The sequence below is a fragment of the Sabethes cyaneus genome, chromosome 2, assembly GCF_943734655.1.
Source record: "Sabethes cyaneus chromosome 2, idSabCyanKW18_F2, whole genome shotgun sequence".
Classification (NCBI taxonomy): domain Eukaryota; kingdom Metazoa; phylum Arthropoda; class Insecta; order Diptera; family Culicidae; genus Sabethes; species Sabethes cyaneus.
The window spans coordinates 230,547,467-230,564,240 of NC_071354.1; the positions used below are offsets into that span (position 1 = coordinate 230,547,467).

The 16,774-nt window shown below is 39.7% G+C and overlaps 1 protein-coding gene across 1 annotated transcript in view; it reads left to right on the top strand.

Moving 5' to 3' along the window:
• LOC128736755 (potassium voltage-gated channel subfamily H member 7) overlaps positions 1 to 16,774 on the top strand; it is a 298,342-nt gene that overhangs the window by 262,734 nt on the left and 18,834 nt on the right. The window contains exons 18-21 of the mRNA XM_053831242.1: positions 9,653 to 9,771; positions 10,056 to 10,246; positions 10,413 to 10,555; positions 10,672 to 10,865. Coding sequence (XP_053687217.1) covers positions 9,653 to 9,771; positions 10,056 to 10,246; positions 10,413 to 10,555; positions 10,672 to 10,865 — 647 coding nt within the window. The remainder of the gene's footprint in view (positions 1 to 9,652; positions 9,772 to 10,055; positions 10,247 to 10,412; positions 10,556 to 10,671; positions 10,866 to 16,774) is intronic.

The window sequence follows — 16,774 nt, forward strand, 5'->3', positions numbered from 1 at the left end:
AGAAAATATGTATTTTAGCATACTGAATAACTTTGTAGAAACTTGAAAGCAATAACAAATGGTGCACATGTTATTGAGGACCATGAGGATCATTATATTTTGCAACCGGTAAGAGATCAATAGTTACTATATTCAGCAAAGTTGCTTATTTAAGTACACTGAAGTCGCTTTTTACGCGAATTTCAGAATTTACGCGTTTTTTTTACGCAAATTTCGGAATTTATGCAGTTTTTTTACGCGAGTTTCGGAATTTACGCGGTTTTTTTTTACGCGATTTTCAGAATTTACGCGGTTTTTTGATGCGAATTTCGGAATTTACGCAGTTTTTTTACGCGATTTTCGGAATTTACGCGGATGTGGTCAAAACGTCTATTTTTTCGCGTAGTGTTGAAATCCACAAAGTTTTTTTACGCGAAATTTTGGTTTTTTTTTCGCGAATTTTGGAATTTACGCGGTTTTTTTTACGCGAATTTCGGAATTTACGCAGTTTTTTTACGCGAATTTCGGAATTTACGCGGTTTTTTTACGCGAATTTCGGAATTTACGCAGTTTTTTTTACGCGATTTTCGGAATTTACGCGTTTTTTTAACGCGATTTTTGGCATTTCGGAATTTACGCAGTTTTTTTACACGATTTTCGGAATTTACGCGGATGTGCTCAAAACGACTATTTTTTCGGGTAGTGTTGAAAACCACCAATTTTTTTTACGCGAAAATTTGGTTTTTTCGAGAATTTGGGAATTTACGCGGTTTTTTTTACGCGAATTTCGGAATTTACGCGGTTTTTTTAACGCGATTTTCGCAATTTACGCGGTTTTTTTAGGCGAATTTCGGAATTTACGCAGTTTTTTACGCGATTTTCGGAATTTACGCGGATGTGCTCAAAACGACTATTTTTTCGCGTAGTGTTGAAATCCACAAAGTTTTTTTTTCGCGAATTTTGGAATTTACGTGGTTTTTTTTACGCGATTTTCGGAATTTACGCGGTTTTTTACGCGAATTTCGGAATTTACGCGGTTTTTTACGCGATTTTCGGAATTTACGTGTTTTTTTTACGCGAATTTCGGAATTTACGCGGTTTTGAATTACGCGGGACGTATCCTTCGCGTAAAATACGACTTGAGTGTATGTTCTGCAACTTTTTGGAGAAAAACAATTATTTTTTTTGGTTTTTAAAAAACAAAAGTTTGTATCACCTTGATAAGTGAATCCACGGTCACCCTTATAGTGCCGAAAGATGCGCCATATTTTTTTATTAAACTTCTCCAACGACACCACCCTTGAAAAGTTACGCATTTTTTTCCCAATAGCTAATGTCCGCACTTTTTCGAAACCGGACCACTGTGCATTAGTGCCTCGCATACCTGCGAAATAAAATATACCCCGTAGTAGTCCTCAGTCTCTTATCTAGCAACTCCTATCCCTACCTTCTCGTGGTACCAACCGGAATACGAGTTACCTTAGTGTAGGGTCACGGGCGGTATTCCAGATTAGGAGCGGCTCACGACGGCGTCTGATTCACAGCAAGCGGCTGAATTAAGAAACATGGTGTCACGACAGTTAAACTAAGATGGGAATCCCTTCACGACACTCGGTAGCGTGGCCCTAGTAAGGCAATATACTCAAACCAAACTAACTTCGAACAACACAAGAGGGACTTAATGTAAATCCCACCAAAACAGTCGTTATACCATTCACTAGGCGAAGGAAACATACCATTACTCCGCCTATACTGAATGGTGTCAGACTGGGCTTCAGTAATGAAGTCAAACACCTCGGAATAATTCTCGATAAAAAACTGAACTGGGCTGCCCACCTAGATTATGCTGTTAAGAAAGCAACTTCGGCTATCTGGGCATGCAGGTCACTGTTTGGCAAAACCTGGGGATTGAAACCTCAACTAGCCTTCTGGTCATATACTACTATTGCACGGCCTAGGATAACCTATGCTGCAGTCGTATGGTGGCCAAAGGTGAATGAGGTGACAGCCCAAGCCAAACTAAACAAAGTTCAGCGCCTGGCCTGTCTTACAGTTACCAGTGCCATGCGTACAACACCTACTGCAGCCATGGAGGCAATGCTATGCTTACTGCCTTTGCATCTTCATGTGAAGAAGGAAGCAGAGCTCGGCGCACTACGGTTGCAAAGGAGTAAAACCATACTCGAAGGTGACCAAATCGGTCATCTTCGCATACTTCGGGAATTCAATCTGACACCCTTAGTAACTTCAGTCTCTGACTGCATGGAAGCCAGGCCCAATATGGACGTTCCATATGAGGTGATTGAAACAGATCGCTCAATGTGGAATAATGGAGGGCCAGATCTTCCATCTGGAACTATCTGTTTTTTTACAGATGGTTCAAAAATGGGGGCCTGCACAGGCTCCGGAGTCTACGGACCCGGCATCAGGGAAACTATCTCATTAGGAAAGTGGCCCACCGTTTTTCAAGCAGAAGTATATGCCATATACATCTGTGCGACAATATGCTTGAAACGAAAGTACAGGCATACGAAAATCGGTATCTTCACGGACAGCCAAGCAGCACTACTGGCTCTCAAGTCCGCCAAATGCGTGTCCAAATTAGTTTGGGAGTGCAGCACAGCATTGAGGGAACTCTCCCGCCAAAACAAAGTTTTATTACTTTGGGTGCCCGGTCACTGCGGAATCGAGGGCAATGAATTTGCTGACAACCTAGCAAGACAAGGATCAGCTCAGCAATTTATTGGTCCTGAACCGTTTCTGGGCACCTCCACATCCGCCGTGAAAGGCGAACTGATGACATGGGAAAAGCTAGAAATAGCATCCCGTTGGAATCAAACACAGGGTTGTAGACAAGCTAAACAGTTTATCTACCCAAACCCTGCAGTAGCTAAAAAACTACTCCATTTAACTCGTAGTGAACTACGCACGATCACGGGACTCCTAACAGGACACAGCCCCGCTCTTTATCATTTAAAGAATATCGGCAAGGTATCATCTGACACCTGCCGCTTTTGTAACTCTGAACCTGAAAGTTCAGCGCATCTGCTCTGCTATTGCGGAGCTCTTGCATTATCAAGGCACAACTTCTTAGGAAGTTTCCTTCTTACTCCATATCAGGTATGGAGCCTAAATCCCAAAACGGTCATTGGCTTTATAAACCATGTAGTACCGAATTGGGGCACAGGATTACAACTATTCCGCTCAACTCCATCAATGGGTATGAGCGATCCGTAAACTGTGTACAGCAATCGGGGCCTGCCACAAAAGACGATCATTAAGACTGTCGCAGTGGCCTTTTAACCCAATGCCCTTCTGGCATACAAAAAAAAAAAAAAAAAACTTCGAACAATCGGGATGATCGGCATCGCACTAGGACGACAAATGGGAACTAGGAACATACAACTGCAGATCGCTAAATTTCGCAGGTGGCGACCGGGTGCTGCTCGAACAGCTTGAACCCCACAAACTTCGCATTGTAGCGGGGCTACCCTATATGGCATAAAGACATTTGGCATAACGGTCATTTGGCATAATGATCATTTGGCATAATGGTTATTTGGCATAACGACTTTTTGGCATAATTGATAATCTAGCCAGATTTTGCTGTTTGGTGCTTCGATCGCCTCACAAGGAACTCACTCGCTATTGCTCGTTCGGACCCAACTGAAGGAAAGAACTACAGGTCAGTAAGCCTAGGAAAACAAATAAAGCTAGACAGATGTGATTTCTGCAAGGGGGCTGCCCCCCGCAGTGGCCGGCACTTCCGACGGGGGGTCGCCGTTGCCTGCGGCCGGCTCGCCCTGAATCATCTAGAAAAGCAAACATTAGGTCATAAAATAAGTTTGAGGAATTATGCCAAATGGCGTTATGCGAAATGACATTATGCAAAATGGTTCCTTATGATTATGCCAAATGGATTATGCCAATTGGCGTTATGCTATATAGCATTCTGCCAAATGACTATGCCAAATGAGCGGCCCCCCCAACGGACTGAGAACGGGCTTTGTAGTGTTGGGTAGAATGCAAAATCACGTGATAAATTGGAAGGCGATCAACACGAGGATGTGTCTATTGAAGGTAAAGAGCCAGATCGGTGTGGAAAAAATGTATAGACCGGTGATAAGGCCCATAACCTGCACATCGACACGAACGATGACGGCCAACAATACATTAACTTCGCAGCTTCCCGAGGCCTGTAAATCCAAAGAACCTTTTTCCCACGCACAAAGATATTCAAGGCTGGGATAAAGATCGTGAAGAATTAGAGTAATTAATACGAGCTAATGACACGCGCAAGTTTTACAAGAAGATAAAACAAACACACCGAAACCTGTCAAGACGAGAGAGGGAATCTGATCGCAAACGAGTCCGAGGTGACCGGAAGCAGTTCTTCCAAGCAGTGAACTTAGGAATGCCCATGGAAAATCCCAGCAACTAATCTCTAAGAAGTTAAACGAGAAATCTGATTACAGAAAACCAAGAAAGCCGCCGGTATGGACGACCGTCTAGCAAAAGACCTTTAAGCACACGACCGCACATGAAACTCTGGCAATAGCAATTCACTGGGTTATTTCTAAGATTTGAGACGAGGAGAAGCTACCGGAGGAATGGATGGAAGGAGTTGTCTGGCCCATCTATAAAAATAGAGACTTACACTTAGACCGTACTTACTCCGGCTGTCACCGAGAGCACAAGGTTAGGGAATTACCAGATGAGCTTCATGGGAACACGCGCCACTATGGACCAAATTTTTACCATCCGACAGATATTGCAGAAATGTCGAGAGAACAACGGACCCACTCATCATATCCTGACTTCAAAACAGCATACGATACAGTCGATCGAGACCAGCTGTGACAAATTATGCACGAACACCGTTTTTTGGGCAAACTGTTGCGACTAAACTGAGCTACATTGGATCGATTGTCATTTTTTTGAGGGAGTGATGCGACGAGCGAGCATCGAAAGGCAAAGGTATCAAAGACGCAAACTTCACAGATAACTTTGATATCATAATCAGGAACTTTGCAACGGCAGACGCAATCTACGGCAGACTGAAATCGGAGCCTAGGAGGATTGCAGTAACCGTTGACTGCGATGATGAATTGGAATTGGTAGATGAGTCCGTGTAATTGTCGCTGCTGACTGTGGATATAAACGCTTTGATCCAGCGGCGCATTCCGGTGGGAAATCGGGCCTAATTTGCCCTTCGCAAAACGCTACGATCAAGAAGCATACACCGCTGTATGAAGCAGACAATGTGCAAACCCCTTATCAAACTGGTAGTTCTTTATGAACTTGAGGTTGTGACGCTGCTCACGGAGGACGCACACGTCCTTGCCGTGTTCGAGCGGAAGGTACTGCAGACGATATTTGGTGGAGTACAAACTGAAAACGGAGAGTGGCGGAGGCGTTTGAAACGCGAGCTGCAGGCACTACTTGGAAAATTTCCCATCGTATAGAGTAGGGTGGGACATAAGTGCGATTTTTGAAGTTGTCATTAATTTTCGTGAGATATAAAGAAGGACAACAACATAATATATTTTATAGTATTGCAGTAACTCAATGTCTTCACATTCAACTATAAATCATCTGCGGAAGTAGCGTTTTGCAAAATAAATTCTTCTTTCTTCTGATCAAGTGCCGATTCGCACTTTTACCACACAAGCGGGGTAAAAGTGCAAATACCGCGGTGCAAAAGTGCGAAGCTCGAATCTATGAAATTAGCACAACAGTAGATAACAAAACCATATTATCTTCAATCTGCGTTATGTTCCGGTAAGGAAGATTCTCAATTTGAACTTTTCCTATTTTGCGCTTGTATATTGCAGCCTCCGTTAGATCGAAACTTTTCCAAACGTTTGTTTTTCGTTTCATCAGCAGAAAAACATTATTTTCCTTCGGCCAACATCTGTAGAGCGCACAGTTTATTGCAGATTTTCCATTTCTAGTATCTGTAATATAGTGCCTAAAGTCGTATATAATTAGCTATACATTTTTGCCTCGTCCTTAAATCGCACTTTTGCCCCGTCCGTGAATCGCATTTTTACCCCGCTAGGTGTTTGACGGGGTTAGATTAAATTATGGAAAAGCAAAATATATTTTGTAAATTCTTTTCACCCTATTTTCAAAACAGATTTGTGAGTGATGTAAAACGCTGCCGCAAATGTTCAACAAGTGATATCCTCCTGTTGATATAGTATTTGCCGTACAACGGAAAATTACATCAAAACCGCCCTAGAATAACGTTTGCACATAACTCAACAACTATGCTTCGTAAGCATCCAAAATTTACGTTAGATTCAAGCTGTCAAAGTAGTCACCCATCCAAGCCAATGTAGTCAATTTACTCGGAATCTGCACCGATAAATCACTGAATCGCACTTTTGCCCGCATCGCACTTTTACCCCTCCTTACTCTACCTGACGAAAGCCGGTAAGCTACGGGGGTTGTGACAACTGCTTGAAATAGCACGAGCCTCCCTCCGGCTCTATGCTTCTGATGTTGATGATGGAATAATTATTCATAATTCGTCTAAAGAAAGTAGACAGTGGGTTTGTTATGAGCGCTCCTTTTGCTTGATTATAGAAGTTACCATGAAAAAAAAACTCCCATACAAAGTTTGTTGTTTGTATTACATAGATTTTAACATTGTTTTTCCCTAATTCCACCGTTACGGGACACAACTAGCACCCATTGTAACTCTGTGAATCGCCTCCTGTTTCACCAATTTTTTGGCGAATACATTGTAAAATAGTTGTTTAAAGAGTACTTCATTTTCCACTAGAATGTCACCAGAAACAGGAACCGATCTGCATAATAGGGCTAGTGTCCCGTAACGCTGGTAATGTGTCTTATATCAAAAAATCGACCTGCATCTGGTCTCTGACACTGGACGTCATAAGAGACTTATCGGTAACTAAAAACAGCTCCCTTACAGGACGTCATGCTTTCGTAGCAATGGGTTGTATTCTCAGTTACCTCACTGGTCGACTGCTGGACTGCTCGATTGCTCAACTGCTCAACTCAACTGCTCAACTGACTAAACTGCTCGACTGGACTGATCGATTAGACTGCTCGATTTGATTGCTCGACTGGACTGCTTAACTGAACTGCTCGATTCGACTGCTCGACTCAACTGTTTGATTGGATAAATCGACTTAACTGCTTGACTGAACCGCTCGATTAAACTGCTCGAGTGGACTACTCGACTTAGCTACTCGATTCGACTGCTTGACACATTTGCTTGACTCACTACTCGACCCGACTGCTCGACTTAACTGAACGATTGAACTGCTCGACTGGACTGCTCGACTGGACTGCTTGACTGGACAGCATGATTCTTCTGCTAGACTAGACTGCTTGACTCAACTGTTCGATTCGACGCTCGGCTCAACTGCTCGAATGAACTACTTGACTCAACTACTCGATTGGACTATTCGAATCGGTTGCTTGACTCAACTGCTCAACCCGATTGCTCGACTAGACTACTCGATTTGATTACTTGACTCAACTAACAGCTTGATTCAACCGCTCGACTAGACTGTTCGACTTAACTGCTCGACTTAGCCACTCAACCCGACTGCTCGACTCAACTGCTTGACTTAACTCTTTGATTCAACTGCTCAACTGGACTATTCGACGGAACTGCTCGATTCAACTGTTCGTTTTAACTGCTCGACTCAACTGTTCGACTTAACTGCTCGACTGAACCGCTTAATCCGACTGCTCGACTAGACTCCGCTTGACTCCGCTTGACTAAACTGTTCGATTCGAGTGCTCGACTCAACTGCTCAACTACTACTCGATTCAACTGCTCGACTGGACTACTATACTTAACTGCTCGATTAAACTGCTCGACTGGACTGCTCGATTAAACTGAACGACACAACTACTTGACTTCTGTTTGATTCGACAGCTCGACTTAACTGCTCGTTTTAACTGCTCGACTGGACTACTCGACTCGACTGCTCGACTCTACCACTCGATTCAACTGCTTGACTCGACTGCTCGACTCAACTGCTCGACCGAACTGCTTGACTGAACAGCTTGATTTAACTGCTCGACTAAACTGCTCCATTTGACTGCTCGACTTAACTGTTCGACTCGATTGCTCGATCCAACTGCTTGACTCGATTGCTTGTTTCAACTGCTCGACTCGCCTGCTCAACTCGATTGCTTGTCACGATATCATATGGTCGGTGTTAAATCAGACCAAGTCGCAAAAAAAATGAGTTAATGATAGCAAACGATCAAGAATTTTCTAAGCAACATTTTACTCTAATCAGACTACATAAATGTGGCAAACAGCCAGATGTCTTTATTCAGTTAAATAAAATCCAATGCGACCATAAAAAAATTGCTTCAGTTTCCGGTTATGACTCTTATGTACAATATCTTTGAGCTATATTATGCAATATAAGCACTCAAAGAACTAATAACATCTTCGCAAACACTGGCCAATGGAATGTATCCGCAGTTTTCTGAATTCTGAACAGACATTTATATTTTCCGGGTCGTAAGATTCGGGCTCAACTAGTATAATAATAAAGTTAAATTTATACGAAAGTATTAGAGTCTCAGCTACGCTCACCTGCTATTACCATACATCCCCGAAGATTACCGTTACCACAAGTGATATAAATCTAAAGAATTTTCTTCGCTTTGTGTTTTTCCCATTCTACGGTCGTAGAATTGTTTCCAATTATCTTTAGAGCAAAAAAAAAAAATACCGTCTCTTCAGATGCAGATGTCTCCGTTCTAGCATTTTATACGTCTGGTATATGCCAGAAACCGAACCGCACACGAAACACGACATTCAGCAGCAACCGCAACGCAATAAAATCGGAGCTAATTTTAACCATTCTTTGCATCCTCAACAAGAAGTAACTCCGTTTTGCTTCGCCAGTTTCTGAAATTATTTGGGCTGCTGTACGCACTGTTGAAAATATGTACTTTAAAGCAAGGAAAAACTAACGAAGCTATGAGCAGGTTTCATTTGTGGTTTTTTGCCCAATAGATGCTCATTTAACTACAACGCATCAGCGAAACAGAATTCGAAAAACTAGTGTAAAGGGCAAGTGTAGAGTTAATAATTATCTACAATATTGTTGAAGAAGGGGTTGAAGGGTTATAGGGCTGCTACCCCGTTGGTAGCAAAAAGAGTAGCAAAATGGCAAATGAAACAAATAGTTGCAAACTGATCCAGACATTTCGACAAGAAAGTGTAACTTTAAACTAATGTCGCTTCGACATGGACGATTTTCGATAGCCTATTAAACACAACTGTGTAGGCTAGGACTTAAAAGGAGATATTATGTTCCGGAAAGTAATCAACTCAGATTAAAAAGAAATGGTCACGTTGAATGAATATTTAGATTTTCAACCGAACTAGAAAATGTTGATCATGATTCCTTTGTAGCATTGTGCAGAACACCTTTCTTTTTATTCGTTTCTAAAGAAACTCGACAATAATTGGAAAACATTAACTAGCATGTATTATTATACGGTGATTAGGTCATCAAAGCACAATAATAATAACTCATAATACAAGTCGCTTTGTAATCTGTCACTCCCACCCGTCTGCAAGAGATGACTTTCATTTCATATCCTTTTTTCTTTATTTTTCTTTTTCAACCGACTGCAACGTACTGCCCGATCAACCCGCCAGCCCTCATGTACGCCAGTATCTTCGGTAACGTTTCGGCCATCATTCAGCGGCTGTACTCCGGTACGGCACGGTATCACACACAAATGCTGCGTGTTCGTGAGTTCATTCGATTCCACCAGGTAATTTAACCCCGACTGTGATTCACTGTCGCAACGCCTGGGGCTGCTATCGCACGTGGCATTTGCCCGATTGCGGCGATAATCGTTTTTGAAGGAGAGGAACAATTTTGAACTTTTCACGGTCATTCGGTCCGCTTCCCCCCGAACTCCCAACGGGCCAAGTTGATTGCGTGACAGTTTGCTACCACCTGGAAACCTTCCAGCTCCTAGCTTCCATGACCCGAACAGTCATCGCGCCGCGCGTTTCATAACGTTCTTACTCAGCAACTTCATTGTACTTTCAGATTCCGAACCCGCTGCGGCAACGATTGGAGGAGTACTTTCAGCATGCCTGGACGTACACGAACGGAATCGATATGAACTCGGTGCTGAAAGGGTTTCCCGAGTGCCTGCAGGCCGACATCTGTCTGCACTTGAACCGGAACCTGCTCAACAATTGCTCCGCCTTCGAGGCAGCCAGTCCCGGCTGCTTAAGGTGAGTCCGGACACAATTCAGTACCAGCTACCTACCTAGCTAGTATCTAACTAGCTAGTGGCCTCAGAGGGATTATGAGACTATTCATTCATACCACAGAGTGAACATTGATAACATTGCTTTGCGACTCTCACACCTTTCCTTCTCCATTCCATTTCCATGGCAGAGCACTTTCGTTAAAGTTTAAAACAACCCACGCACCGCCCGGTGACACTCTGGTGCACAAAGGAGACGTCCTCACGTACCTATACTTTATAGCGCGAGGTTCTATAGAGATTTTAAAAGACGACGTAGTCATGGCGATATTAGGTAAGTGCCAACCGCCAATCATCCTCAAATATGCGGACACAATCCGCTTTGCCATCTTGCAATCTAGCAGCTCCGGCTGACATTTATCTCTCTAACCATTCGTTATCACCCTGCAGGGAAAGATGATATTTTCGGTGAGAATCCCTGCACGCATGCGACGCTGGGAAAATCGAACAGTAATGTTAAAGCATTAACTTATTGTGATCTACATAAGATTCATAGAGATGACTTATTAGACGTGTTAGATTTATTTCCGGAATTTTATGATAGTTTTGTAAATAGTTTGGAAATTACGTATAATATGAGAGATGTGAGTCTATTTGCCAAAACTTTTCATATATACCGTTGTTTAAGCCACTCAGTAGTGTTGAGCTTGTTTTTGGTTCTGTTTTTCTTTTTCTTTAACGGACGGTTCGAGTATCATCCGTTCGAGCACATTCGACCGCATTGATTTTACCTTCGTATCTACACGGTTTGGTTGCGAGTTTTAGATTGTTCGATTCTAGAGTAGTTGTTTTGTTTGATCCGATTATTTTCAGTTTGTTTTAATGGCACTGTTCATTCGGAATCAGTAGACTAGCGTGCCCAGACGTGAACAAAAAGTGGGTCAGCCGATTTTTCAGAAGAATGTTTTGGCCAGGAAAATCGACTGCATCGTTGCATGGCGAATCTATCATTTCTTATCACAAAATTTCCGGCTTATTAGGTTGAAAACTTCGGACTTTCGGGTGCAATTGAGAGCTCTAAATTAGACTTGAATTTGATCTAATTTAGGCTTAAATGGATCTAATTGGACTTAAATTTGGATTTGAAATTGAACCCAATTTTGGAGTAATTTAGCCTGGAAGTCTAATTCCAGACAAGAAAACACAGTTTAAATTTCACTGAAAATCAAATTTAAATTTTAATCAAATAAGATTTGAAATTGGAATTAAAATCGGACACACAAGTGGACTCCAAACTACACTTGAGATTGGGATAATAAATTAGACTTAAATTTGGACATGGACACGAAATTAGACAGAAAATTTCACTTCAAATCAGGATTGACATTTTTCGTCTTACTCACTCACACGTTTTACCTCATTCCTGTTCATTTTTCCTGCTTTTTGTATTGTTTTATTTACTTTTTTATAACGTTTTCTCGGTTTTTGCTCTCATTTTTATGCTTTTTCCTTACATAATTCCTATTTTTCAGTAATTTTTTTCAGTCCTCCCTTTCCTATTGTTTTTCACTCTTTTTTTTTTGTGTAGTTTCCTTTCAATTTCCGCCTTTTTTCTTCCTTTATTTTACGTTTCCAATTTTCGCTGTTTTCTAACTCATTTTATTTCGTTCCTCATTTTTCGTCTTCCTCTGTTCCGTTTTTCCTCATTTTGATACCTCGTTTTTTCTTCTTTTCTGTTACGTTTATTCTGTTTTTGGATCCTTTTTTCCTTTTTGCTTCTCGGTTTTCGTATTTTATCTTCGGCTTTTTCTGCTTTTCGTTTTACCTTCTTCATTAGTCTGTTTTTGGTTTTTCTTTTCCTTTTTTCTGTCACATTTCTCCATCCCATTATGTTCCATCTTTCTCCCGTTTTCTTCGTTTTGTCTATAAGTTTCGTTTTTTCTCTCATGCTTTTCTTCTTTTTCCCTTAGTTTTTTCATGTTTTCGGCTCTTTTTTCTCCTTGTCTCATTTTCCCTCATTTTCTATCGTTTATCTTTTCATCTGCCCTCTGTTTCCTCTTTCTTTTCTTTTCCTATCCCGGTTTTCATGCTTTTGAATCCTGGTTTTCCTTTTGTTTTTCTCCCTTGCTTCGTTGTTCATTTTTCTTTCGTTTTTTACTCACTTTCATGCCCGTTTTTCCTCGTTTCCTATCTCGTCTTTTGTTTTCTGTTCCATAAAATTCTTTTGTAGTTTTTCGTTTTCGTCTGTTGTGTTCTTTTTCTTATTAAGTCCCTCTTTTCTGTCACGTTGTGTTTTTCCCGTTTTATCCCGTTTGTCTTCCGTTTTCATTTTCTTCTCTTCTCTTCCTCTGTTCTCGATTCTGAATTTTTCTGCTCCCGGATTTCCTCCTGTTCTTTTGCTCCGAGATAGATTGGAAACGATGCGATGAAAGCACGCCAAAACGACGACAAAAAGAGTATAAAACACGAAAAAAATGACAAAAAATGTTCGAAATGACAAAAAGGCGACGAAATATGTAAAAATAGATACGACATAAGGACCTGACAACAAATGGGACGACGTGCCAAAAAGTAACGAAAACAATGGAGAAACAACGATAAAAGACGATAAAAACTGCAAAAAAAAACAAGACAAGACGGCATAACGACAACGAAAAGACGAAGAAACATCAACGAAAAGAGAAACGACAAAAAAATAAAAAAAACATAAAAAATAACAAAAAACAGGCGTTAAAAAACGACAGACGATGAAAGTACGACGAAAAGATATCAAAATGACCTCGAAAAGAGGTCAAAAATGTTTTATTTTATTTTAAATTTATTTATTTTATTTTTTAACTTCAACAGACAGAGTTTTCTTGACAGAGATGTGACAAAACAACAAAAGATTGCAAAAAACCTTAAAAGCCGACAAAAATATGACAGAGGGAAGCCAAAAAATGACGTAGAGGCGGTGAAGACAGCGCCAAAGGACGCACTATGGGCCAGAAATTAAAATTTCGGGACAAATATATTTGCGGTTAAACGGCATGTCTCAGCTCAATGTGGTCTTCAGCTTCAACTTTTTGAATGAAAACATAACGCATCTTTTGAAGGGGTCATCCAATATTTAGGTGTTACTTTAACAACAATTTAAGTAATAACTTTTTGAGTAAATTTTTTTTCACCTTTTTGGTTTCAAAATATTAAAGATAAACCAATTTCAAGGATTTTTTCTGAAGATATTAAACTTCTACCTTTTACCCATTTTCAGCAATAAACCTTTGTTTATAAACGACACCTCAAATCACATTTCTTCTTGTAACATGTTTATTTCAACAGACAGCTCAATGTGATGTCCTAGACAACATTTTGCACATAAAAGAGGAATATTTTTGCTGAAGACTGTTTTGCTTTTTCTGCATTAATTATTAAGATATAACTGTTTTTAGGTTAAAAACCGTCTGATGAAAAATGTTTATTTTTTCAAGGGTGGTGTCTTCGGAGAAGTAAAATAATAAAATATAGCGCATCTTCCTGCACTATAAGGGTGACCATGAATTCACCTATTAGGGTGATACAAACTTTTGTTCTCTTAAATAATTTAAAAAAAAAGTTTTTTTTCTCCAAAAGTTGCAGAACATACAAAAACAAGCAACTTTGCTGAAAAAAGTAACTATTATCTCTTACCGGTTGAGAAATATAATGTGTTAAAAAAGAGCACTTAAAAATCAATTACACACAATAACTTTGCACACGATTATTTTACTGCTTTCAAATGTTCTACAAAGTTATTCAGTATGCTGAAATACATATTTTCTGTGAAGACTGTTTGACGCTAGGACGCATATTTATTAAGTTATAAAATGTATGAAAAAAAGTTCGCACTATTCCCAGGTACTCCCAGCCATGGTATTCTCAGGTATTCTCTGAAATACACATTGGGTAGATAGCTTTAATAATTCCCTACAAATTGGTATGCAAACTAATTGCAGATACTTGCAGATGGCTAAGATATTCGGATTTTTCATCAGACGGTTTTCGACATAAAATCAGTTATATCTTCTTAATTAATGCATATAAAGCAAAACAGTCTTCAGCAAAAATATTCCTCTTTTATGTGCAAAATGTTTTCTAGAACATCAAATTGAGCTGTCTGTTGAAATAAACATGTTACAAGAAGAAATGTGATTTGAGGGGTCATTTATAAACAAAGGTCTATTGCTGAAAATGGAAAAAAGGTAGAAGTTTTATATCTTCAGAAAAATTATTTGAAATTGGTTTATCTTTAACATTTTGAAACCAAAAAGGTGAAAAAAAGTTTACTCAAAAAGTTATTACTTAAATTGTTGTTTAAGTAACGCTTAAATATTGGACGACCTCTTCAAACTATGCATCATTTTTTTATTCAAAAAGTTGCTGAAGACCACATTGAGCTGAGACATGCCGTTTAACCACAAATATTTTTGTCCTGAAATTTTAATTTCTGGCCCATAGTGTGACGACGGTGAAGACAACGAAAAGACGATGAAAAGATGACGAAAATGCGACGAAGAGATGAAAAAAATGACGAAACTTGCTAAAATAGACGACAAATAGATGTCGAATGTATGACGAACAAACGACGAAAAAACGATGAAAATACAGTTAGAGGAAACATGAAGAAAAAATTACAAAAAAATGAAGAAATTGCAACATAACGAAAGCGGTGAAACGACGGTAAATGACGATTGAAAAATGACAAAAAACGACAAAATGACGATGCGAAAACAGCGAGGAATAAAGAAAACGGCAAAAACCCGTCGAAAAAAGCGATGAAAAATGTCAAAAACAGACGACAAAAAATGACAAAAGAATGACGAAAAAGTGAGGAAAGGTAGGAGAAACGTTGCCAAAATAGCGACATGTAAAAACAATCAAAGCAATAAAAAGACGGTAAAACGTGTCAAAATATCTATCGCCAACACAGTAACAAACAGTTGGCGAAAACTGCCGGAAAAAGTGATAAATTATGATGCGTCAGAAAACGATAAACAGACGACATAAATTCGATGCCGAAGACTACGGAAAGACTTAAAAAATATGACAGAGAGATGACAAAAAGATGACAAATACGAAAAAAAAAACAACAAAAATATGACGACCTGGCGTCAAAAAAACAACAATAATACAGTAATGTTCCGATTTTGTCGGCTCCCGATTTTGTCAATCCCCAATATCAGCTTTTTATCCCGATTTTGTCAGCCTTTAAATTTTGCTTAACTTTTGTGCTTTTGAACATGATTTATTACTTTTCAGCCTGCTTAAAACTATTCTGATTCTCTGGGGAAAGTTTTTGAATAAAATGATGCTATTCGGGGTCAAAATTAGGGTATTTTTATAGTAAAAGTTCTATAGTTCCTAAACAAGCAAAGATAGAGGTATACTATATTCAGCAATGTTGTGTATTTGTACTATTTGTACAACTTTGTAAAACAGTGTTCAAGCCACTCGCACTGGCTTGACGGTTCCAAACCGAAGGATTTTCTTTGCCACACGGGTGGCGGTCAGATTGCACGAAGGATTTTCTTTGCCACACGGGTGGCGGTCAGATGGCACTTGCACTAATGAAATCAGTACGGATAGTGCAATTTCAGTGATCTTTCACTGAACGAGATCACTTGTTAGCACGCACAAATAACGCGGCGGAACTATTAAAACACCGAACTGATCTAATTCTGCTTTTCCCACTTTGCTCCGATCAAAGTTGAGGACAAAGCGATAGAACTCTCACACACAATGTGTTACCGGACTGGTTTGGAATTTCGGTTCTGTCTCGAGTGACCGTACGCACTGAATGCTTAGTTTGAACTGATTTTATTCGTATCGATCAGATACGATCGATCATTAATTATTGTCATAGATGGATAGATAAGAGAGTGAATTTTCTCGCGTTATCAAAAGTTCATTAGGTTGTAGGTTCATTAGGTTGTAAGTACAAAATTGCTAATCTAGTATATAAGGCTTTAGCTTTAAGGTAGTTTAGGTAATTTAGATAACTAAATAATATTTGCTGAGAATTAGGTTTTACAATATAGATCGATTAGATGATTTTAGCTTTAGAATTAAGACATTTTCAGTGGCAATATTTAACAAACAGGAAAAAGTCATACATCAACTACAAAAACAGCTAAAATAAAAAAAACTGATTTAAACGATTTTTCATTTATGAGAAATAGATTTTTCTATCTTTGCTGGAGGGATAGAAGGTTACTGTCTTCAGTAATGTGCTAATGTGCACCAAAAAATTTTCTGGACCAGTTTGCTGTGCCCGGTTTATTTAGCTTTCGGTTGACCAATTGAGGGTAAAAATTTAATTTTCAGTAGAAGTCTTCGATTTTGCAAGGTCTTAACTCTTGAATTTTGAAAAAATTGTCGTAAACTTTTTTTCCGATTTTGTCATTTGCCCCTTTTTGTCAGCCCAAAATTCAACATGGGGCTGACAAAATCGGAACATTACTGTATAACAAAAAGACGATTAAAGAACGACTAAAACGCAACAAATGGACGACAAAAAGAGGACAAAAAGACGGAG